At 41.5% G+C, this 24802-nt stretch overlaps 1 protein-coding gene and 1 long non-coding RNA gene across 2 annotated transcripts in view; one reads left to right on the top strand and one right to left on the bottom strand.

Moving 5' to 3' along the window:
- Positions 1 to 19765, bottom strand: part of ABHD17C (abhydrolase domain containing 17C, depalmitoylase) — a 28903-nt gene extending 9138 nt beyond the window's left edge. Inside the window, exon 1 of the mRNA XM_023933912.2 lies at positions 18451 to 19765. Within this exon, the coding sequence (XP_023789680.1) occupies positions 18451 to 18983 (533 nt within the window). The 5' untranslated portion in view covers positions 18984 to 19765. The remainder of the gene's footprint in view (positions 1 to 18450) is intronic.
- A 208-nt stretch (positions 19766 to 19973) lies between these two features.
- On the top strand, positions 19974 to 23422 carry LOC147650684 (uncharacterized). Its single transcript, XR_015275924.1, has 2 exons — positions 19974 to 21205; positions 21279 to 23422. It is a non-coding gene; the product is annotated as an uncharacterized LOC147650684 (long non-coding RNA).
- The last annotated feature ends 1380 nt before the right edge of the window (positions 23423 to 24802 follow it).

Genomic DNA, 24802 nt, shown 5'->3' with positions numbered 1-24802 from the left:
AAGCACAGAGAGCAGCCTGTATACAGCAACAGCAATAAATTAGTTTTCAGAAACTGTCTATGCAGAGTACTTTGATGGCACAAATCCCACTCCATAACACTGTTGAGACAGTGTTTAACTGCTACTAAACTAAGGCAGGCACTGATGGGTGAGTTCTTCCTTACAACACATAAAGGACATAAATTTACTGGGCCAGGAAAATGAGGTAACAGGTCCTGCATTCTCACAAGGGGACTGAGTCAAACTGGGCACTCCCCTCTCCAGAAAACACCAATGAAATTAATCATTTTCAAGACAAAGAAAATCCAGTATACATCAAGAATAACACAAATCATATCCCAATTTGGAGGAAATAATGACTTCTAGAGTACCTTTACCAGAACATACATGTGCTCAGCTCTTCGTAACCTATTCAAGTCTGTTTCTTTTTACACAAACCCATTTATCATATTTATCACCTTTTCAAAATGCATTATCTCTAAGTTTAATAATCCAGAGAAATTTAGATAACTTGTTAAGAACCACAGATAGGTATCCTTTAGCATCATTATACACTTCCATAAGATATCCATGTACATTTTCAGAAATGAGTGGCTATTTAATCCTGTATTAATCTAAAAATCTGATTCTGGGGGTAGAAAGAGAAACAACAATCCTCAAGTAAGTCACACATGCAGATTGCATATACTGAGTATGATTTTATGTTGTGTGACTTTTACATTAAAATAAATTGACACTAGCAACTTAGTCAATAATGATCATTGCAAGAAATTTACAATATCAGAACAAAACACTGGATTTTGCATTGTAGTTCAGCAAGTACCATTCCAACATGCCAGCCACAATATCAGAGAAATTACAGCAGATTTTCAGTCTAAATGCCAACATTAAATTGAGAGGAATGCATTAGATTAAGGATTTTTTGAGTTAACCATAACAACTATCAAATGAGAAAAATCAGATTTTGAAATTCACAGGAAACCCTGGCACACAAGAAGTGCCCCTGTGCCAGTTTCCTCGAATTCACACAAACATAGGTCTGAAATTCCTCACTGTTTTACTGACACTGACTCTTTAAATCATGAGATTTCCTTCTCTACCTTCTTCCTCTCTCCAGGCCCACAAGTACTATGCCATTCAAGCTCAGGTATCCCACACTCTATTTCACTTCACATTTTCATGGAGCTAAGAGCCAAAACCAGGTTGTATTCTGGCTTATGAAGCTGCAAAAGAGAGAGACCAATTTTTCTGGCATATATCCCAGCACACTGTCACAGGAGCAGACAAGTAATTCCACAAATGTGTTCACTCTTAAAATAATTTAAATGGCTGACAGAGAAATTTAATCAAGGACTCCACCAGTTTTACATCACTATTACTTTTACTACCACACCAGAGAGTCATTTGATTATGCCATGGAGAAACCCCAGTGCTAACCAATATAATCTGATAAAATGAACCTATGACTCTTGAAAATACCCTCTTACAGGCAATTTTGGAAGTTATTAGCAAATATCACACTCCCACAGGCTTGTTGGACTCTGTGACTGCAGCACTAATCCAGTGATGTACCAGCTCCTGTTTTCATATCAATAACACATGGATCAAGTGGAAGCAACTTCTAGGCATTTCTGAGGATAATCATTTACCCTGCAGTAACTTAATTACACCAAAGCATGAAATCACTGCAACTGGTTCTTGATTACTGTCCTGTGACGATCAGCAATCTGTTATCAAACACTGAGAACTGTGCTCACCGTTCAACCAAGTCCTGACAAGGATATTGAGTATCACTGGAGAGCTCAAGCATCCATGACAAAAGCAGGTACCTACACACTGCTGAGGAGTGAGGCCACTGCAAGTTTGCCCTGAACAACCAGGGTAGGTAAAGGTAAATGGTATTTCATGGCATTCTCTAGTACAAACTGTAATGAGATTACATTTAAAATTAACTGAATTATGCTAATCTGCACTGAGTGGCTTTGGGGTGACAGTTGGATGACTTATTTTTAATCCAAATAATACTAGCTTGTCTAAAAAATGTTCATTTTGAAATACATCCTTAAGTCACCTTTTGTTCATCTGCCTCAAACATAGGCTCCTGAAGCTGTCATGTTTCAAAGTGGGAAACACCTTCTCTGCCTAAAGTAAAACTGCTGAGGACTCAGAGCAAGCCAAGTGAACAGTAAATCCACTGCCCTCCTTTTTTTCCCCCAGCTTCACCTTTACAAGGAAGTTCCTTTTCCCCCAGGCAAAAAATAGGCAATCTGTGTTTGCAGATCTGTTTATGTTTTTAAGGAACTATAAAGTAAAAAATCTCCTTTGTTTCCTCTTGTACTGAGGACTCAACTGTATTTATAACATAACTTTTCTCCACCACAATAACCCAGGATACTGATTTTGGTGTTTGGCTTATGATAGATTGCTCATTTGTCTACCACATGAACTAGCAGTTTTATGTATAAACAACAAACAGATTTGGAACAGTTGCTTCTGCCTGACTGAGGGTTTGTTGGGTTTTTTATTTCCCTAGATAGCAGGGAGGCAGGAAACAGAGTTTTCATTAAAAGTGCACTGAAATTTAAGCAGGAACTTGTGCCACAGGCATGCTGATGTAATAGACTAACTTAGCCCCTACAAGCATTAATTCTTTCATATTGAGTGAAAGCAAGAAGGCCATTGACAAGCAAAAAGGACTCTTGTAAAACATCCAGAAATAATGAGCAATGATGTGGCTCAGCCATCTGTTGAACTCCTACCTTCACCATTCCACTGCTGTATGACAAAAGGAGAATAACACTCCAAACTCAGTGCACACTCACACAGTGAGAGGGAGTGAGCACCTTCCTAAATTAATTCCTAAATAACCAACTCTAAACGTTGGGGGTTGTTTTATTTCTCTAATCCCAGGGGCAAATACAAACCAAACTCTCTGTAATTTGAAATACAAGAAGCTAATGGAAATAGAACCTAAACACATGGATATATTCAAACAAAATTCCCATTGCCCCCAACTTTCTTTGCTTTAGCACCCTTAAAAATCAACTGGAGTTCCGCAGACAGCACTGGCACAAGATTATGGCTTGAACTTGAACAAAAATGGGAGCTCTCTACTCCTCACAGTTTCCTACTTCTTCCAAAGTGCTTTCTTAGACCAGTCTTGATTCACACCATTTATTCCCACAACACAACAGGTAAATGGCATATAAAATGAATTTTTTACTCCAGTTATTTTAAAAATAGAGCACTGAAGTTAATGTTAGTGAATTATTTTGCATTTAATTAAGATGCTCTGTAGCAAATAAACCTGGAATACAGAAGGCTGGAAACTTTTGCTGGCCACTGAGCACTATTTTTATGACTACAGCATCAGTAATTCACAAATACTCAGTCAGCTACTTCTAGTACATACTCTTTACTGCAAGCAGTGTACAAAACCTATACAGTCATTCTCTGTGGTACATTTAAATAAATTGAGACAGCAGAAAAATTCAGCCACTTTCACAGAGCAGCTCAGTCTATAGTATCTTCTGAAGAAATCCATTATCTTCACCCTCAGTCTCTATCTCATCTCTCTCCTGCTGGGGTATTTTTACTCCAACTGCACACATACCCTGTGCTCTAATACAGCAGAGCTAAGACAGATGAGTGTACTCCTCCTAACACTTGATGTGACATTAAAATTTCAACCATCTTTTTACTGTTGCAAAAAGGCTGGACTTTTGGGCATCCTACACACAAAAACTGAAAATAAGGTAAACTACTCCCTAAAGATGTGTGCCTAGTAAGGGTTGTTATGAAAAACAAGACTTGATGATATCCATGTACACTAACACATCATCTTTTAATGTAAAGATGGCAGTTAAAACAAGTATGTGTCAACTACTACAGAAATGGATTCCCTAGGAGACATTAAGCAAACCTGAGTGCAAATACTAATGCTAGTATTATGCATTCCCACAAGTTTTGTGCTTTCATAGGCATTTCTTCAGTTTCAGCTACTTCCAAACTGGAGAGCCTTGCCTTATTCCCCAGGCTGAAATTTCACAGTGAGCCAATGCATTTTGGCTCACCTCCCAAGCCCATCACATAACCCTCCTCACCAGCCTTGGCTCAGCACTGGGAACCGAGGGTTTACAAGCCTGCAGGAAACAATCTTGCAGCTCCTCCACAGTTCTCAAAGCACTTTTGTTCAGGAGCACTGCCTTCTTCTTCTGGTATTTCCCTCTGTTCACTGAGGCCCCTCTGACACCTGTCTCGAGCACTGCTCTTGCCAGGACTCTTCACATCAAACACCAACTTCTGGATGTATTTCCCTCTCCCCTACACACCTGAGGCAGCACGCTGAGGTGAGGCCACCCTGCTGTGGCACTAATTGCCATGAGCTGCACCTAGGCAAGGCTCAGACCTCATGGGAGGAGCACAGTGCCTTTTGACCAGAGCTGCTGCCTGTTCCACCCATCTCTGACATTTCTCCCCTTGCACCAGCTCCAGCCCAGCTGCCCACAAAGCAGGGAATAAGTGCTCCAGTGCACAAACCAGGACTAGTCAAAAAGACTAGTCAAACCAGTCTGGACAAAAAGAAATGGCCCCAGCTAAGTCTCCTTTCAATGCACCTGGCTGTAGTATCTGAAAACAGCTATCACTGTAGAATCATAGAACAAAACAAGACTAACCTAGACTGTAATGGATCAAATTGCAAAGCTCACCAAAAAATGTCTCACCAGAAAATTTGCACAGCTGGTTAGTTACACACACTGTAACTTCATAAAAAATGTTATTCCTGACCTAAGGATCCTAAACCAGAAGGGTATCTGTAAATTTGGCTGAAGGCTGTTTGTTGCCTGGATGCTACAGCAGCATTAAATGGTTTGCTCACGCTTGAATTAATACTTTGTAGACTAATATTTGGAAGATTAGGTGAAAAAAATTCAAAGCAGAGCACTCAGAAACTGATATCTGTAGATCTTGGCCCCTGAACTGCTCAGGTAATGAGTCCCACCACTCTTTGAATTCAAAATATTTTCTTTTGTGTGGGGGGCTTCTGTTCTGTGGTTTGTTCTTCGTGCTTTTTTCCATTCTTACCTTCCTTTTGCATGCTCTTTTATCTGTTTATTGAATTTTATGTTTCAGTCTCTAAGTAAAAACTGTTTCATCTACTGATTTTACTACGAACTTCACATTCTCAAATATTAGCAGCATTAAATTACTTTGTTTTGCTACGATTATTTGATACAGCTGACAAGCCATTAAATGTGAAATATGTGGCAATGATACAGCATTTTCCTTACATCACTTACAGACAACTGTAGCTGTATCCAAAACACAAGCTGGTAAAAAAAAAAATCCAAGTATTAACTCCATAATGCTAACAGAGGAGAACAAAGCAAAAATTGAACTGTCTACAAAAACAGCAGGTGCTTGTATCCAAAATCCTATTACAGCCGACATTTTCACACTGTTCTTCAAAGACCCCTGCAAATCTGAGTGCTGTCTCTCCCACAGAGCACCAGAGCTGGAGGCCAAGAGGATTACACAGGAGCTGGAATGGATCAGGCCTTGCAGGAATTCAAGCAGACAAACTGGATGCAGCATTTCTTCCATGCAGAAGCATTAGTGTAGCCCAAGCAGCGATTTGAGTCTCCAACAGAAAAGAGACAAGAGAGCAGAAAGGCAGGATGGAGAGCAAAAATGGAGGAGAGGTCCTGATACAAAAGTGATCCATGACAGCAAACTGGTCCAATGTTCCTAAAAAGAATCAACAGCAGATGAAAGCATCTGTCCCCAGAACACAAGTCTTTCAGCAGCCAGCATTGTACGAAGATGACTCAGCTGGCAGGAGGATTTCTCTCCCTTAAAAACTTACATTAATATGCTCAAGCACTGCAGAAGAACCAAGTTACTAGGTAAGAATGGGCTCCTCTGAAAAAAATGCAGTATCTCATAAACACTGAAGGGCTCTATAGAGAAGTCATGGCATTATCCAGGAGGCCATACATCCCACTTGGATAGTCCTCCTTCAATTCCCTGGAAACATTTCAGGTTTCTCTGAGTTACTCTAACCATTTCCACAGACTTGAAGAAAGACAGCATTTTCTTTTGATTTAAGAATCAAAACAATAGGCTCTGCCTCTGCAATGATATGTCTCGTGAATCATAAATAGGAAAAAATCCTACTTGGATAAACCACACTGTAACCTCTGTTTTTCCCCACCCCACAATAAGTGGAGAAAACACATACCAATTTCTTATTTGCTCAAAACACTGAGCTTTGTCACAGTGTGAATCTGCATATGTTTAAACATCTGCTTTCAAAAAGTGCCAAATTCACAGCTTTACAGAGAAACACAACTCTCCTGATGAATCTCCTCTCAATTATCCATTTTCAAGTGGATTCATCAAATATTCCAGCAAATACCAAGAATGATAAGTGGCAAATGGAAGATGACAGTCATTTCATGAAAGCAATTTATTACCTGAAAAGATTCATCCAGTATCTTTTCAGAGACAAGAAAACCTCAGTGTTCTGGCTTTTTTCTGTGCCTTTTTTATATTGGCACTCTTGACTTTTAAATCAGACTCATCTATTCCTTTCTTCCTAAGCATCCTCATCTTGCACATGTTCCTTTAATGAACTTTTAGCACAATCAATGTTCAACCCCCAGTAACAGTCAATAGAAACCTAAGATGATTAAAAAAATATATAGCAATCACCAGGATTAACAGTACCATATGCTTTAGATCAGCAGACCACAGATAACTAGTTCAGAGCTTAAAAATCAAATTTCCTAGCCACAGCCTTTATCACCACAAACCCAGGGGCTAAATCCCTCTTCCCTTCTCCTAGTAAATACTACTTAGAATTCTGTACAATAAAATATAGCACAGTCAAAGTTTCTTCTATGTAATTCTGTTTAGTTGAAGTGCTTATAAAACCTGCCTTGTGCCAAGAAACTGAAAAGATAGCACAAAAAAAAGGTAATTTATTACAGAAATATTTATCTGCATTTAATGATTTGTAGAAACATTAAGCATCAGTAAACCTGTCTTAAAGCAACAAATGTCATTCTAAAAAATGGGAAGAGTATGTCTGTACATCTAGAAAAGTACTAACTTTCTGAAACTTAGATGAGAAAATTTAATCCTGAAACCAGGTCATATATACTTGTTCAGCTCATCCAGCTGTCTTATCTGGGATCATCAGAGTCTACGTGGTAAAAGACATTCTGACCAGACTGTGTGAATCAAGAGGTTTCAACAATGATCTAACAGCACGCTTGGAGACTCCATTTTCTGCCAACACAATTGCTTCTGTAGATTTTTTTAGTGAAAGACTTCTTTTTCTTCTCAAAAAAGGATGCTTACCAAGCAATTACCAGCTATGCCACAAGAAGCAGAAGTACCACAAAGTGGATCAAGGACAACTGTTAATGCCTTCACTTAAGGTCATTATTTCAGCTGATGCTAAAGGTAGAAACTGACCTGCAGCTACATCTTAGAAAGTTTAAAAAAATAAGAAGAAAAGCAGCTTCCAGATGTTATTCACACCCCTGTTTGCCTCTGTCTCTGATGCAGTCCTTGTAAAGCATGAAGGCTCCCTACTTGACTGCATGCAATATCACCAGAGAACAACTGGTTACGCAGGAAAAAATGTTCACAATTCCAGCCCATGCCACACCGGCACTTAACTGCCTCCCAATAAACCAGCACAGCACAAAGAAGTCTTGTACTGCTGGAGTTTCTATTTTTGAAATAACAGATAACAGCACAGGGCTGGAAAAGAAGTGTATTAATGTCTATGTTACTACCCAAGTTGGCATTTGGCCACGTAGGTTTTCTGCAGTTTGCCATTTCACACATGGACACTTTCAGCTACAACTACTACTCTTTACTCCCCCAACACACATTTTTCATATTTCACTCTGCACAGCTCCATTTCACAGTTCCAATGGATGCACTGTTTCCCTTTCTCCTAATACCATAAAGCTTCCAACAGAGAGGCAAAAGAGAAATATGAAATGAGAATTTTAAAAATTTTTAAGGAGGAAGTCTGGCCAGTTCTACAGTGAAGAACAAGAAAGAACATAGTTCACCAGAAACACCAGGAATAGTGGAAAGATGAAAAACAGAGTGACAACAAACAATGCCTGCTAAATCCTCCGCACCTCAAAATTTCAGTAATTGAGCTAAGTTTAAGCTAACACTGCTACCTTTGTTTCAAATTAACATGCAAATTAATGTACTAAAAAAAAAAAGAAAAATAGAAAATTGTTCTGAAAGTCAACCACAGAGAATAATAATCTTTAGTGCAGTTTCTTCTGCTGCTGAAATGCAACAAATTTAGAACTATATCCAGGTAAGAAATATCCACAATAATTAGGTTTTATGCTCTTTATTATGAATATTACAGGAGATTTTTGGATGGAAAGAGAAATTTCCTGAAATAATTAGAAGGTGCTAGATCCTATTGGTGTCAACAGTGTCTGTCTACACAAAATGATCTAGAGATCTTATATGAGCTTTGACAGAAGAACATCCAATTTGAAAAGGTGGGATATTTGGCACCAGATTCCTTCATCTTAGGATAGAAAAGAACTCAATAAATTAAGGAGACTTTACAACCCACTCGCTCTCTACAAAACTCTGTGAACCTTTGGGATTTATGATGTTATTATCTTTCAAGATCTATCAAAAATTCAGATCCAAATTATCTTCAAGTACATCTTCCATCATCTTCATTTTTTATTAATGTAAATACAAATCAGAACAATTTCTTTTTCTAAAAGCCAGCTTTGTGCCTGTATTCCTTTACAGACAGTCATTTCTGCATTATCAGATTGATCCTTAGTACAAATTTCAAAGAGAGGATAAAGAACTAATTGTAGTGGGCCTATGCACAGCAGTCTTTAGAAGTGAACACCACATTACATGAATAATTAGCAAGAGTTCAGGGGAGAGGGCAGAGGGTTTTGCTATCAGAGAAACAGAAGGTTGGAAGCTGGCAGAGATACAGCAAGTCAAAACCTTTTAGGCACATTGGACAGGCTTAAGGTTGAAACCCACTTAATATCTTAAACTGCTGTACTGACTCCTGAAAGGGTGCTGCTTCTTGCATCAGAAAGTGCTGCCTGCAACACATGGTCAACTCCCAGGGTATTTATTAACCAGTGTGAGCAAAGGTTACACGTTCATAAACCCCTATGCATAAAAATAGCAAAACTGTAGCTGAAACATTACCCCGCCTCTTCCCACAACTCTGGTACTTTTATAGTTTGTTCAGCTTGATAAGATGCTCTTACCCTGACTGAAACAGCAACATTTTCTGTAACATTAACACACATTAAAGCCCATGCTTTACCAGAAAAAGACAAGCTTTTTGCAGTAGGGAGCTACAACAAAATATACTACAAACAAAATGTGTAATACGACTTAAAGATGCAAATTGAGGTGCATTTCAGTCTTAGCGGAAGGAGGAAACTGACTGGCTCTGGAGTAGCTGCCTCAAGGTAAGGATAGGGAACACCTCCAATGTAAATATTATACAAAATTAGCTACTTCTTCCAAAAACAATCCAAAACTACACTTAAACATACAAACACCTTTATGAGAAATGAAGTTCTAAACAACAAATAGAACGTTGGAAAAGACTTCTGTAATTTGGCCCTGGAGAACATGCTCCAAAACCAAGAGCATTTTCTTGAAAGATGCCACTTTCTCCAGGCTGTCCTACAGCTAAAATCCTACTTAAACAAATTCATCAGATGTTGGGGAAGACTAGACAGATTTGGGAAAATGATTAAGTTCTGCCCAAACTGGTCCAATGCTTAAGGCAGCAAGTCGACTTCTCAGAATTTCCTTTAAAGTATAAATGGATTTTGGCTACAAAGTGCTCAACAGAAGTTCACTTTGTATTGTTGTTGGCTTTTTTATTTCATAGATTATTAAGATTTGCAATATATTGTATACTGTAAGTGTAACACAAAATGTTTTGTTTAATTTGTTATAAAGAACTATTAAGATGCATGGAACAATGCTAAAATAATCTGAACCTAATTTCAGTTTATCTGCACACCGGGGGAAAAAAAAAAAAAAAAAGAAAAAACAGCTGGTTTTGCTTTTTTGATGATGCTGAACACCATTTTTTCAGCTCTGTAAGGACATTCATAGCAAAGCTAACTAAAAGTTAGGAGCAATGTTTAGAAAGATTCTCTAATCTGACCAAAATCCACTATAAACAACCTTATTAAAGGAGAAACATTTCAAGTCATACTATTTTAAAGGGTGTTTTCCTGAGAAATGTGGTGAAGTTGGCCTTAGACTTCTCAGATTTGTTGGCTCCCATTATCCATTACTCCACAGTTGTTCTGCTGCACACAGAAAGAAATGGCCATGCACATTTGTGCCATGCACAAAGTTAAAATTAACTGCTCTTACATACTGGGATCTTGAGAAATGTGGCAGTATCCTGTAAGAAAATAATAATAAAATAATAATAATAAAAAAGAGTTCAGTATCCTGTAAGAAAATAGTAAGAAAATAATAATAAAAAAGAGTATCTTAGAGCTTCTAGCTGCCACTGGATGACTTGAGAAGGATCACTTGCCAGACACTGAGCTATGCAGCTCATTTAGCAGCATGCCTTGGCTGATAAATAAGGCTCCCATGAGTCAATATTTCTATATGCAAGCAGGCTTTTTTAATAAGGCACAGTAACACTAATCTTCCTAAAAACATAGCCAAAACTATCCAACGTGACAATCAATTCCTAATCAAGAGCCAAAAATAGAATTTTCATCTTGAAGGTACACCTAGAAAGAACTTCAAGAGATTGCACCAATAAATAGTATTACTGTCAGAAAAGCATTTGTGAAGTTTTTTCTAACAAATTTGCAATACAAAATAAAAACCAGAGGCAATACTTCGAGATTACTTCTCATTTAAATTTTTCCCTCTAGACTTTGAGGCAAGTGTACTAACTTAAAACCTCATCTTCCACATCAACATCATTCTTCATTTGTTAACCCATATGGAATTCCCCTTTCTGAAAGTTGAGAGGTTACAGATTTATTTCATGGTTATAGGGATTTTCCCAAAGACATACATGTGCTTATCAGGAGACAAAACCAAGGGTGGAAAGGTGGGTGGACATTGAGACAGGTCCTGCTGTTTAGCCCAATTTTGTGCATTTGTATTATTTGGTTTCACAGTCAGCAAATCCAACCACAATGTTTAATTCTAACAGGAGAACCTTTGTTCTGTAAAGCTAACAGAGTGATTAAAAACACAAAGATATGGATAGAGATAATGCCATATAACTCTGTCATTATACAACTGACCTATGCCTGCACCTTTCTGTGATTGTTTGCAGGCAGCAGAGCTTAATGTGCAAATAACAGTAACCCATTTTTCTCAAATTAGCCCTTGGAATAAAGAATGCAAAGATGTTCCTCTGTCCTTAAGCTGACACTGTGCACTATTCATCCATCCCATTTTACATTCTTAGCCTCCTGTTAAAAGCATCTTTATTCTGCTGTGTTTATACAGCATTTCCTGGGTTTACAATCCCACATTTCCCATTGCTCCCAAAACCCAACACGCTGAAAAATGCCACTGCCAACAAAACACTCAGTTTTAGTCAGGAATGAAATTGAGCTTCATCATCAGATGTCAGGCTGAGCATGCAAGCCCAGTGTAAGTCATTCATCTAAAAACTGGAAAGCAGGGCAGTCAAGATGAAGCAGCAGCAAATGGGTCACTGCAACTGCTTATTCAATTCACCAGTGCTCGTCTGCAGCAATCTCAATTATCCACCACCAACTGACACAGGAGATGCAGGGAGATACTGTCTATCACAGTTGATTTGGTTTTGTATTTTAGACCATACAAACCCAAGCTTTAAGAGTCAGACAAAAACCAATTCTTAATCATTTCATTTCAGACACCTAGGAGCCACCAGCATTCAAAAATTGTAAAATGATTTTTTTTCCTAGATTCAGGAAAATACAAAGAACCCCTCATCTTGTACACAGGTGGCTTTAATTCCTCTCAAGTTCAGTGTCAACTGAAGCTATATCTTAATCCACAGGAAAATATTGCTGATCTTCTTGGGGGCTACTTGGCAAAAACAAGCCTGTATGTACACAAGCATGTTAGCTACAACACATCTGCACCTTGTTTTATGACTCATTTCAACTGCTTCCAGTGCAGCCTTGTAATTGATCTACATTTGTGAAGGAGGCCAGAAAGGGTTCTTAAGTTATTCATTAAAATTATTATCAGCTTTGGGAAAAAAAAAACAAACCCTTATGTTATTTGCTCATTTTCCTTGCTAGCGCTGCATAATCTTGAGACTGTTTGCCTTAAAACCAACAGAGAATACAAGTGTGGGACTTAAAAGTGGGTTTGGGGCAGGGATGAAAAGTCAGCATCACCACATTGGCACATCATATTAAAAGGAAATAGGAAATTCAGACCTTAGTCCAGGCAGCCAGGTTCCAAACAGCCAATACTTGGCATTACCCTGGTCCTAGTCTGTCTCCAAGTGAGGAAACATCACAGGACTGAAAAACCCCAGAAAACTGAAAAGTACCTGTTTTCTTCATTCAGTATGGAAACAGAAATATCCATTTGCTGACTGTCAGTTTTTCCCACAAAGCCAGGTGCTGGCAGATAACAACTTGCATACCATGGAATGGTTTCCACCTATGGATTCCCACAGCTATCTACAGTCCTGAACAGCACTGCTACCTTTTTTTCTTGCTCTTTTTACTTATGTTCACACGTAATGAACCAATGTAAACTAAGCCCAGCACTTCAGAATGTTTCTAAGTAGCAGAGTAATATAAAGGATGAATTTTGGAGGGTTTTTTTGGTTTTGAGGTTGTGATGGACTGGAGACTGACCCTGGCTTCAGGGCACAGCCATTGAGGTTCTCACAGTCCAGCTCAAATTCCCCTGTCAAGAACAAACTGAACAAATCTAAGAGCTACCAGCAACATGCACAGGTAAAACAGCCATGGCAGAGCAACCATCAGCTGAGCCTCAAAAGGTGACACTTCTCTATCTAAAGAGAAAGAACAAGCTGTCTTTCCTGAGCACCTCATGTAATTTAGTGCTAAAAAGCAGTTACTTCAGCACAGAGGGTTAAACAATATGTTCCTCTAGGAATCTGTCATGTTCAATGCTCTGATGATGTTGAGAACCAGGTCCTACAACCTTTGTACATCAGGGTAAACCAATATCTCCAGTTCAGGCAGTTGAATTTCAGGATTATCCACACTCAGGAGAGAATGAACTGTTTGCCAAAGACTTTTTGGCAGCTTATTTTTCTTCCCAAATAACACCAGTTGCAAAACATTCTCGACAGTGAAAAGTTTCCTTTTTTTCCTTTTAAAACAAGCTTTGATCTAGTAGTCCTGACAGAAACAGGGAAGTATTTAACAAAACTACTTTTGCTTCAGTGACTAAAAGACATAATACAACACCAAAGCTCAGTAAACATTTTGAATAACTTTGAACATCAGAGCACCTGTTTTCAACAGTTGTTGGTATTTGTCCCAAGGATGCTCATCATCTGAATTAATCTCTGCTCATTGCATAGGCAACAACAGCAGAGGATTGTGTACGTGTCTATTTTTGCTCAAATTTATATGCAGCCTTTCTTCAAGTATTGACTATGGAAGGTAGAATAAGTTGAGTTTTAGAGGATAATAGCTTTAAACAATCCTTTGGAGACATTGTAAAAACGTTAGTGAAAAGCTGGTACGACTGAACAATGTACCAGGTGATGGCTATGAAGGAAGGAAACCCTATTACACCAAGACTATTAATTGTCACTCTGCCAAGCACTGCCTTTCATCATGTCAGGATTTAGTTGCTAACTTTTGATAAAAACCTTTAAGCGTCCAATCTAAAGAACCTGACTTAGATCACGCACAAAATATGGTGATGGTGAAAAAAGATTCTGTTGCGAAGAAAATTAAAGTAGAAATTGACTATTTTGATTAGGCAAGGTAAGAAAAACCTGAAGCTGTTATTCCCCTAGAAAGTTGTAAGCGCCTCATCACATCAGAATGGAGAGGAACTAAACTGACACAACCTCAGAAGATTAGTTATCACTCTGGCCTAATCCAATTAGGTGTGTTTCCTGATTTTACTCAATGTAAAACTTCTCCACCAGCTCCTACACAGGAAACAGCAATAATCTCCTGATAATCAGCACCACAAATAATAAATTTCCTGCATAATGAAAGGTTTGGTGTGCATTGTTTTAACATAAAATTTGGCAAAACAGTTAAAAAAACTATTTAAACATTCTATCTGCTACCCAGTGATCAAAAGCCCATGGATTTTACGACACCATTTCACAATTCAATCCTTTCCATCATACCATATTGACCAAGAAACATAAAGAAAATTAAAAGTGAACCAGTGCTCTCCTATGGATTGAAAGACAAATTCAAATGCACCCTTCTTGAGAGTTAAGGATTTAAAAATTACAAAAATATCTATAATTTATTAAAAGCTTAAAAAAAACCCTAGTTTATATTGTGCACCATGAAAAACAAATTAAGCTGTATCTTGTTAAATGCAACAAGAACAGCTCTTCTGAGCTATTTATTAATTACATTTTCTTTCCCTCCTTTCAGGATCCCAAAGATGGACTAACAGGTTCTCCTCTTTGATACATTACTACAGAAGCAGAGGGAGTGGGGCAGCAGTGCCTTCCTTCTTTTGACTGGGATTTTAAAACACTTCATCTACCTTCTCCAAATTTTCAGGGAACATACAAATTAATTTTAATATAAATAGCATGTGATTGACAAAGCAGCCATGGTTTTGTGCTTAAAAACTGAACTCAAGCCCTACATGTGCATCCTGTTTTTAAGTACTGTACATTGTCTTAATGTAAAAGTGTTAGAAAGTTCAACCTTCCCATGTGGGATTCAGGAAAGGGGGGAAGAGGAGGACAATCAAGTCATTTTGCACAGATGTTGCATTAAGACAATCAGATATTAGGATAAGAGACACATCTGAGCAAAAAGCAGCAACTTAAAACCACACAGACAACGAGAGAACACAGTCTGATATACATTCTCTTCAATTTGTTTCTAATTTTGAAATAAACAGAACAAAATCAACCCAACCTTCCTAAAATAAAACACTTACAAAAAATATGATTCCTAAGACAGAAAATTCCTTTTGAGAAGCATTGAGATACCAGATGGAAATTTGTTAATCAAGTGGGAAAAAATACATATAAAAGACCAAATTAATCACTGATCAATACTTGATACTGGAATGAAAACAACCAATGCTACAATTACAGCCTCTGAAGAAATATCTATAAAAATTCAGTTTAAGGGAACAAAATTGTATGTCAACACCTTTATTGGGCTGAATGACAGAATTCAAAATTAGTAAAATTATCCTTTGAGATATATTCATGAGAAGAAATATTAAATGCCTTTAAATTAAGGAAAACAATAAGTTTCCTTTACAAAGACTAAAAGAATGGAGAATATTTGAAACTGATTTTGCAAAGACAGGCTGACAATTGAAACTGAACAAAAGAATTTGATGATTTTATTTTTTCAGCCGCTGTTTTCAGATAGTTTTATAATAATTTGTTATGTAAGGTTTGATTCCTAAACATGTATGTGATGGCAAGATCCTTGTTTCAGGACCTTGAAAAAATACAGTCAGAATCTCCATCCATGATGGTAACTCCTGCCAGCTCACCATCGTTTCTAAAATTTGACAGCTTTCCCCAAGCACAGGGTTAATTCCCACCTTCCTCAAGGCAACTTGCAAAACACACCAATAAATTAATGATTGCTAAGTATCAGTGGTACTTCAGAGGCACATCTTAAAAGGAAAAGAGTCTCAGACTTCCAACATTTTAATGATTCCTTTCTGCTGCCAGGTGGAAAGTCTGGTGGATTCAGAAGAGCAACAGCTTCCCACGGAACTTAGCACAGATGACTAAATGCTTTTGATGGCACAGTGAACCTCTATTTTAAGACTTCATTTTTAACTTTGCATTACAGTTCACTACCATATGACTGGAGGCCAAACGCCAGGAATTTGCATTAAGAATGAAAGCATACACAATCTCCTGGAGCTACAGGGGAACTGCTGCAGCAGGAATGCTATAACATGACATTTTACCTCAAGAGCCATACTTGTAGTTCTGCTGCAGAATATTTCTCTTAATTGTGAGCCACTTGGATAGAGGCTCAAATGATCAGTCTTCTAAAGTTCACACTGTTATTTGGAGAATTCATCAACAGAAAGACTAAGGTTTCATCCAGCTCGTACCTGTTACAGTCATCTGTAAATAGAATTGATTAACTTTCTATTGAAGCTTACACTTTACAGTGACCAACTTTTTTACTGGGCACCTAAAATACTGTAATCATAGACTCACAAAATGGTTAACGCTGGAAAAGACCTGAAAGAGCATCAAGTCCAACCACTAACCCAGCACCACCATGTTCACTACTAAATCATACCCCCAAGTGCCATGTGAATGTGAATGAACTTTGATCTATTCCAAGGGTGGTGATGCCATCACTTCCCTGGGCACCCAGTTCCAATGGGTTTTGGCTCCTAAAAACCAAACCAATGCTAACTACTCTAACTGTACTCTCAACGTACACTAAAATGTGGGATTGACAAACATGGCAAAGTAGGAGTTGGGAAATTTCAAACCTCAATTTAAGCTGGAAAGCAGAGCCTATATCTTGTATAAACCACTGAAAGGACACTAATGGAAAACTACAAACCTGTCCAGTCACACTTCTACTGAAGAAGCCAAACTCTCTCAGAGCAAGCTGGGCATGTGTTGGCATCATCTACTGGGTCAGGCTTCTTAAAAGACTTAAGTGAAAGAATGCCTTGTTTCTGGACCAAGGTAGAACTTAACCATGTACTAAATGACTGTCAGCAGATGTGGAAGTGCTTTTTCAGAGCTTGAGAAGGTTTAAATTAAAGGTTGCAGGTTTAAATAAAACAGTATCACCAACTAAACATCAAGTAAGACAGAAAACACAGCAACTGAAGGACAAACATTAACTAGGCTTGGTTTAGACATAGCACTTTTCCTCCCATTAATCTTACTTACATGACCCATATGTGTTGTAGTGGCACTTAATAATTTATTATGCATACAGCATATCAAAATTACTTCTTTACATAAGACCGTATTATTTATATTCAAGGAAACAAGTATTTTTTAAAAGTCCTGGAAAATAAGCCCAAAATCTGGCTTGCTCACCAAGCAGCCAGAACACATGCTATGGAAGGGTAACTTCTCCCTACATCTTTTTCCCCCTGCTCTTCGCTTGACTTAGGCAGAGCAATGTCAAAAGGCATTTGGACTCCACAACTAACCAATCCCTGGATTCTTGCAAAGCCAATTATCTAAATTAGTAACAACTCCTGTCACTATTTCTGAAACTGGCACGTATCCCCAAGATAGACATTAAATACGCATTTCATGCAAGCCAAGTTTGTCTATGCAACACCAGAGCCAAGAACTGAAAACGTTCATCACTCTTTTCTCTCGGCCTACTACAATTTAAGCTTTTTAAAGCTCTTTCTTTCAGGACATGTTCTGTGAGGTCATACTTTAAGAACCACTTATGCAACAGCAAAAGGAGCTCATGGTTTCTGTGGACAGAAGTGGGAGGCCCAGGGATGGCCATCAGTTGTAGCGAGGAGGTAGAACCAGCAGCTCTGCTCAGGATTTTCTAGAAGCCAAGGGCTCACTGTTTCCACTCACCATGCTGCCTCTTGCCAGAGCCTTCTCACTGTTGCTCCAGCCCTTTTGATGCCACATACTTTGGCATCTCCTGGCAGAAACCCCAGCTCTATTTCCAGATGTCAAAACTATGTCCTTCCAGCCCACTACCACACGCATTGGATAACAGTTGTTGGGAGGCCAAAAGAGAAAGACATCTGTGTTGCAGGAGCTTGGATGAAACCCCAAGCATGTCATGCAACACCAGCAGTTTCCTGGTAAGCCCTAGCCAAGGCTACTGCCAAATTCAGTCAGAGCTTTGGCTCACCTGGGTTACCTCTAAGTGTAGACAGTGGCAGGCAAGTCTCGAACAACAGGTTTATTGCAGTCTGCAAGCTGAAACTGCAACCAGTGCAATATGTCCTACTCAAGATGGAGATTTTCAACGGTGAAGCAGTGGCTAACAAATTACAGCTGAATAATCCTCTAAATCTAGAAAAAGCTAAAGGATGAAGGTTTGCCCATCATTTTAGCAAATGAAGTCATCCAGTAAATCACACTGTAGCTGTTCATGGAACATCTGGTGAGGCCACCAAAGTAATTGAAACCGTTTACAAACCCTTCCCTTCCACTCACCAAGGTTAACCGTGCAGACTTACTAGGATTAAAGGGAGATACAGAAATACCTCGCCCCAATATCCATTTACCTTGTCCTGAGGGCCTGCCAGGCTGCATCAATGTCTGCATACAGGTTTTTCTCAGAGGGCTTGCCGGTGCTCACCCCGTAGCCGGAGTAGTCATAGGAGAAGACGTTGCAGTTGATGCGGGAGCCAAGGCCAATGTAGAAGCTGCACATCTGGCCCAGGTCCACAGCATTACCGTGAGAGAAGAGCAGCGTGTACCGGCCAGTGGGGGCACAGCGAACGAACATGCAGCCCAGCCTGTTATCTCGGGCCGTGCGGGAGAAGAACACTTCCACGGCATCCAGTTCCCGCTGGGAATACTGCCAGTCGGCCCGCTCGCTCAGGTGCAGGCTGCAGGTGCCCGATGCCGTGGGGGTGCCCGCCGCGGCCGCCGCCCCGGGCTCCTGCTGCTGCTCGGGCTGCAGCACGGTGTACGTGGGCTCCGGGGGCAGGAAGGCCAGCTTGGCAGCGATGCGGCTGGGGCAGGGCGGGCAGCAGAACAGCCAGCACAGCTCGCCCAGAGAGAAACCGTTCATTCTGGGGCCTTGTTCTGGCATCAGAGACGCCGGAGAAAAGCTAAACCTCGCCTGGAAAGAAGTCACACGGAACCGACCCGGAGCCCTCCTCCGGCGCGACCTGCCGCCTTCCTGCGAGGCCACCAGCTGCCCTCCCAGAACGCAAACAATGGCAACCTTGGAAGAACTACAGTTCAGCAACAGCAATGCAGCTCTTCAAAGCCTGGAAACCGCTTATACAAACCAAAAAACACGACCCCACGAAATACAGAGGGACTACGATCAGCCCTCAACCCCTCCTTCCCAACTAACCCTACAGCAGATGTAACTCTCTAAAACACGACCCCCCTCACAGCACATGAGCCACACGTACACATTTACAAAATTAATTCCCCGATGCCACGGCTCAGTGCGGCGCTCCAGCCCCGGAGCCGGCCTCCCGCAGGGAACATGCAGGACGCAGGGAAGCACCTTCCCACACACACCGCACCACGGTCCCGCACACACCGCACCACGGTCCCGCACACACCACCACCCGCTCCGCCCCGGCCCCCGGGACGCCCCGCAAGGCAGCGAGGGGCCCCCGCAGCGCCACCGCCCCCGGCCCGGCCCCGGCAGCGTCCGAAGCAGGAGGAAGATGAGGAGGAAGATGAGCACGAGGAGCAGGATGAGGAGGGTCCAGGAGGAAGGGGAAGGCAAGGTCGAGGCTCAGCCGCGCGCGGCCGCGGGCAGGGCCATGCCGGCTGCGGCGCGCAGGCAGGAGCGGGCAGCGGCCATGTCCCGGCTCCCCCTCCGCGCCGCCGCAGCGCTTCCGGGTTACGGGCGCGGAGCGGCGCCGCCGCAGGTGCCGGGGCGGGTGCGGGGCTGTGCCGGGCCCCGTCCGCAGCGCCGCCGCCTGGGCGGGGCTCCGGGAGGTGCTGAGGTGCGGGAGCGGGTTCCGCAGCACCGGCCGGGACGCGGGAGCCGCCGCCGGGCTCTTTAAGGGACCCCCCCAAGCCCTCCGCCGGCCGCCCACCCTCGCGCGTGCGCGGCGGGGCCGGGGGCGAGCGGCGGCGCGCGCAGGGGCCATTTCGCGCCCTCTGAGGGGTCCGTGAGGGGGGAGCCCCGGCTCGGCTCGCCCTGGGCGGTCGCACCTGCGGCGGTGGCTGCCCTCGTGAGGGGCTCCCCGTGGCCCTGAGCATCGCTCCTCGAATCGCCCGAGATGTGCGGCAGTGCCAATGGAGCTGCTCCTCCGCAGTGCCCAGCGCTCCGCTCCCCGGCTGCCCAGAGAGCTGCGCGTCCCAGGCTCAAAAGCTCTGAAGGATCTCTGAATTTGCCACTGGTTTCAAGAGATACCACGGAAAACTTAAAATAGTGCAATTGCAGAAGCCTCATTTCCTTAGAAAAATCGGGGTAATGATCCGTATCCCAAATAATTCGTTGAATAAATTAGCAAATTGCTTAGAGCGTATGGCAAACCCCATGGATAAGTGGTACTGTATCTCCAAAGTGTGCTTCGACCCTGAGAGCGGAGAGCAAAGATTGTAGCAAATTATGTTTATGTGTAACATTCTCTTGGTAACACAGGGTATAACTACACCACTTAACTAACCTGCTTTGCATGCTCACTGAAAAAGTCACATAGCCCAAGTGAAAATATAAGGAATATTACACCTCTGCGTTTACCCTGCAATCCTTACTAGTGTCCTGACTTGAAACATGGTGAGCAACCTTTGTATTGCTCTCCTATGGTTTGGCCATTTCCCTATGTGCTACCTATGAGGAACAAAGTTTCAAAAACTCCAGGACCGGGAAAATTTCATAAGTTACAAACCTGAGGTGCCCTTCCCTTTCATGTTCGTTGGGTAACACTTGCCAACTCTAAGAAAGCTCAGTTCAAAACCTGCGTACAAGAAGTTGGTCATGTGTGATACTCCTTTGTCTTTGGAACTGGAACGTCAAAAATGAGCTCAGCCCCTATCCACAGCACTCTTTAGTTTTGCTAACAATGAGAATTTTAGAAATGCTAAAATCAGCCAGCAATAATTGCGTCTATGCTGACTGTTAAGGGACGAAATGAAAGGGAGAAACGCTGGGTGGGAGTGTTATCTCCATACAGCTTGAACTTGTGGCCTCTGGCATGGACAGACTGTTCCTCTAGAGAACAGAGAATACCCAGTTAATTACACGTGTATCAGGCATGTCCCACTGAGAGGGTGACAGGGTCCACAGATCAGGCAGGGCAATGAAACATGTCCCACCTACTTGGTGCTGGGTTCCTTTGGGTGGCAGAGACAGCCAATGCACCCACACCCGTGTATGGGTCAGGAAACGATGAAAGGGCCTCCTACTCCACAGACTGTGATAGGAAAACACAGAATAGATAAATGAGGGACCCTGTGAAATTCCTTGAGGATGACAAACACCCTCAAGCTCCACCTCAGCTGTTACAAGAAACACTATTGATAATCTGTGGGAAGACTGATACAACCCTGAGAAAACCCCAAATATACCCTGAGAAGTGATTTGGCTGAGGAGAGGTGAGAAGAGCCTGTCTAGTGCTGCCACTATGCATCCCTCTCCCTGCACATACACTGAAATTCAGATAAGAGCTGGAATCTGGGCATCAGCACTAAATGAAACTAGCGTTTCTCAGAACCCTTTCGAAGGTTATATGACTTGCCCAGAGCCAGACAGCAGAAGTTGTTATATTGTAAATAGATTGCTACTCCAAAGAACAGGGAATTAAAAGGACAATATTTCCCATGCACCACCCTGGCCCTTCCTTCGGTCATGTTTGCAGTAGTGAACTAAAGAATTAAAATGTCCTCCTTCAAACAAAGGGGAAGTGTTATGAATTTTCTCCTTGAGCTAATAAATGTGCAAACCACATTTACTATCAGCCTTTAAGTCATTTTTGATGGACCTAGAAAGATGCCTCAGGTGAGCAGGGAAGATCTTCAAATAGCTAGCAAAAAGGCAAATACAGTAAACAGAATACCCTGTAGCTGGTTATGTCTTGATTATTTCCATGTCCTGTAGTCTCACCATGCCTGTTGCAAGGGCAGAGCACTTCATACCACACTTCCTTTTCCTGAACACTGGATAGACAAAAGAATAGGCCAGAAGACATTGAGACTGAAGCCAAAGAAGACAACACCTGGCAGCAGCTCTGTGAAGATTATGTATCCTAAACATTAACCGTGCCTGACTTCCTGCTGCCGCTGGCCGACTGTATAGCTGTCACAGCTGGATAAACACTCCACATCTCACACCTGCACACCTGCAACTGTCGTCTGCTTCACGACTGGTTACAAACACCAGACTCAGACCAGGAAGTTCCTCAAAGCATTTTTGCTTATTTTCTGGACAAATAGTGCATGAAGAGCGCAAGTATTATTTCTTACTGCTCATGTAATTTAGTAGCTGTGTATCCCAGGCCTGTTCTAAGATATGTTAAAGCAATAGCAGCACTGACAAGCAATAGATCTGTCAGCTGAAACACAAAGCAAGAGATCACACTGGAATCTACCAAACTCAGGTGCAGGGCAAATAATGAAGCACTATTAATGAGCATACGTGGCTGTGTTCTCATCAGCCATGTCACTGTCAAGTTCTTTGCAGTCTCTGGAAAAATGTATGCTTGAAGGAAGTATTTAAAATTGAAAAATTAGTTTGCTTTGGGAATGGAAGAAGACCCTCTCAAACACAAGAGAACCAAATGTAGTGGGAGGTGGTGTGTCTGGAAAAGAACACATGGGCAACAGAGGGTGGCATCAAGAGCTTACTGGAGACATACCCCTCTGGTGCTAGTGAGAAGATCATCAAATTAGAGTCATTTAGGCTGGAAAAGGCCTTTAATATCACAGAGTCCAACCATAACCCCAGGACTGTCATGTCAGTCCCTAAAACATGTCTCTTAATGCCACGTGTACACATCTTCTAAATAAATACCTCCAAGGATGGTGACTGAACCACTTCCCTGGGAAGTCTGTCCAGTGCTTGACAACTCAACCCCAGGGAAGAATTTTCTTTTAATATCCAATCTGAACCTCTCCTGATGCAACTTGAGGCTATTTCCTTTTGTACTATTATGTGTTAGTTGGAAGAATAGGCCAACCCCCACCTGGCTGCAACTTCCTGTCAGATAGCTGTAGAGAACAATGAAGTCTCTCCTGAGCCTCCTTTTCTCCAGGCTCTGCTCCCTGTATAGTCCAAACTTGAAGATGTAACACCTAAATTAATCACCTAGGGTAAGCAAGCTAAATACAGCCTTCGGTAGATGGCCCATACTTCTGTTTTTTCTGCTGGGTGTATCCTTCCCTACATTGTGCCAGCAGAAAGAACTTGGATTATTTATTTCTCTTTCTGCAGCTGAGCAAGACTGTAGCAATTTTCTGCCACATAAACCCATGTAGCAATAAACTTATGGGTCTATATGGACAAAAATGTATCAATTACTTTACCAGAATGAATAAAATAAAGGGAAAATAGAAAACTCATGGAGCTTGAATGATCAATTTCTTCAGAAGTGTGAGTCTGAGACAAAAAAACACTCTTCAGAGTTTAAAACAGCTTTCTTCTAGGTTTGCAGGGTTTTAGTCAAGACTCAGCTATCCTCAGATTTGCTGTGAATACAGTATGAGAAGAATGTGGAAAGGAAAACAAAGATGTACAAGCATCAAAACTTATGGGAGGGGTGGCGGGGGGAGGGTGAAGTGGCAGCTATGTGATAATACACAATGAGGGTTTAGAGTCTTGATTTTCAGTGACTGCACTTCATGCCTGTCACTAGCAAATTGACATTTTAAAGATATGTTCTTGACTGCTTTTTCTTGTCAGTATCTTTGTTCAGGCTATATCTAGGCTGATGAAAGGAAATTCAATTAAGGATGAAATCTTTTCCATACTGTATTGAAATGCACAGGGTGGGAGCAGAGGGAGAATGGAGCAATGAAAGCTCTATAGAGAGTTCTTTAAGGCATCTTGCTGACACAGGACAAGATAGTTTAAGAATGCCTGGGGCAGTGCACTCTGTAGTGGTTTACTGCGCCTTTACAAAGAAACAGTGTGCATTCACCTTGGTGCCTACTGCCTGAGGCCACATATAATTCAAACAGGGGGCTAAGGGTTTAATAAATCCCAATCCTCAAGTGAATAGCAGTCTGGAGTCATTCAGGAGTGGCAGGGAGGGTGGCCACATAACCTGTCAGGAAAAGGCTGATTTTCACCCTGTGTGTAAGCAGGATCCTGGGAAATGAAAGGGGTTATAAATCTGCATAGTGAAAGCCTTGGGGAAAAGAAATGTGAAAAACAGTAAGACATGGATATGAAGACAGCTCATAAGAGAGAGAGAGAGAGAGAGGAAAAAAGAGAAAGACAATAGAAAACTGAGAGCAGGGGGGAAAAAAGGAATACTAATTGCAGAAAACCACATCAAACCCACTTTACCCACCTACGTTGCAATCGCCTAATATTTGGGGTGAAAAACAAATTAGCTCCCACTGAGCACTTTCACAGAGATGTATTTCTCTTTGCATGCTTGTCCTTGTCCATCATTTTCAAAGCCTATGTCATGGTGAGAATTTTTAGTTTGCTGATATATCCAGAATGCTCACCCAGCCCTTCCAGCTGGGCTCCAGCTGTCATGGTGACCTCCAGAGAGCAGCTGAGCCACACTCCACTCCCACCCGTGCATTCAGAGTGGGTGTAACAGGGGCACTCCAAAGGCTCCTTAGAACCTCTGCATGCACCTGTCAGCCTTCATTCAGGTCTGAAGCTGGGCATTGAGGTGTTACTGCTCAACAACATCTGGACAGAGGCAGAGCTCTGTGTCACTGTAGCTAGACCCATAATCAAACTATCAATTAAAAGTCAATTTG

This window comes from Cyanistes caeruleus, chromosome 13 (assembly GCF_971803275.1).
Source record: "Cyanistes caeruleus chromosome 13, bCyaCae1.hap1.1, whole genome shotgun sequence".
NCBI lineage: Eukaryota > Metazoa > Chordata > Aves > Passeriformes > Paridae > Cyanistes > Cyanistes caeruleus.
Note: the sequence above shows the minus strand (reverse complement) of the source record. Positions and strands in the feature narration are given on the sequence as shown.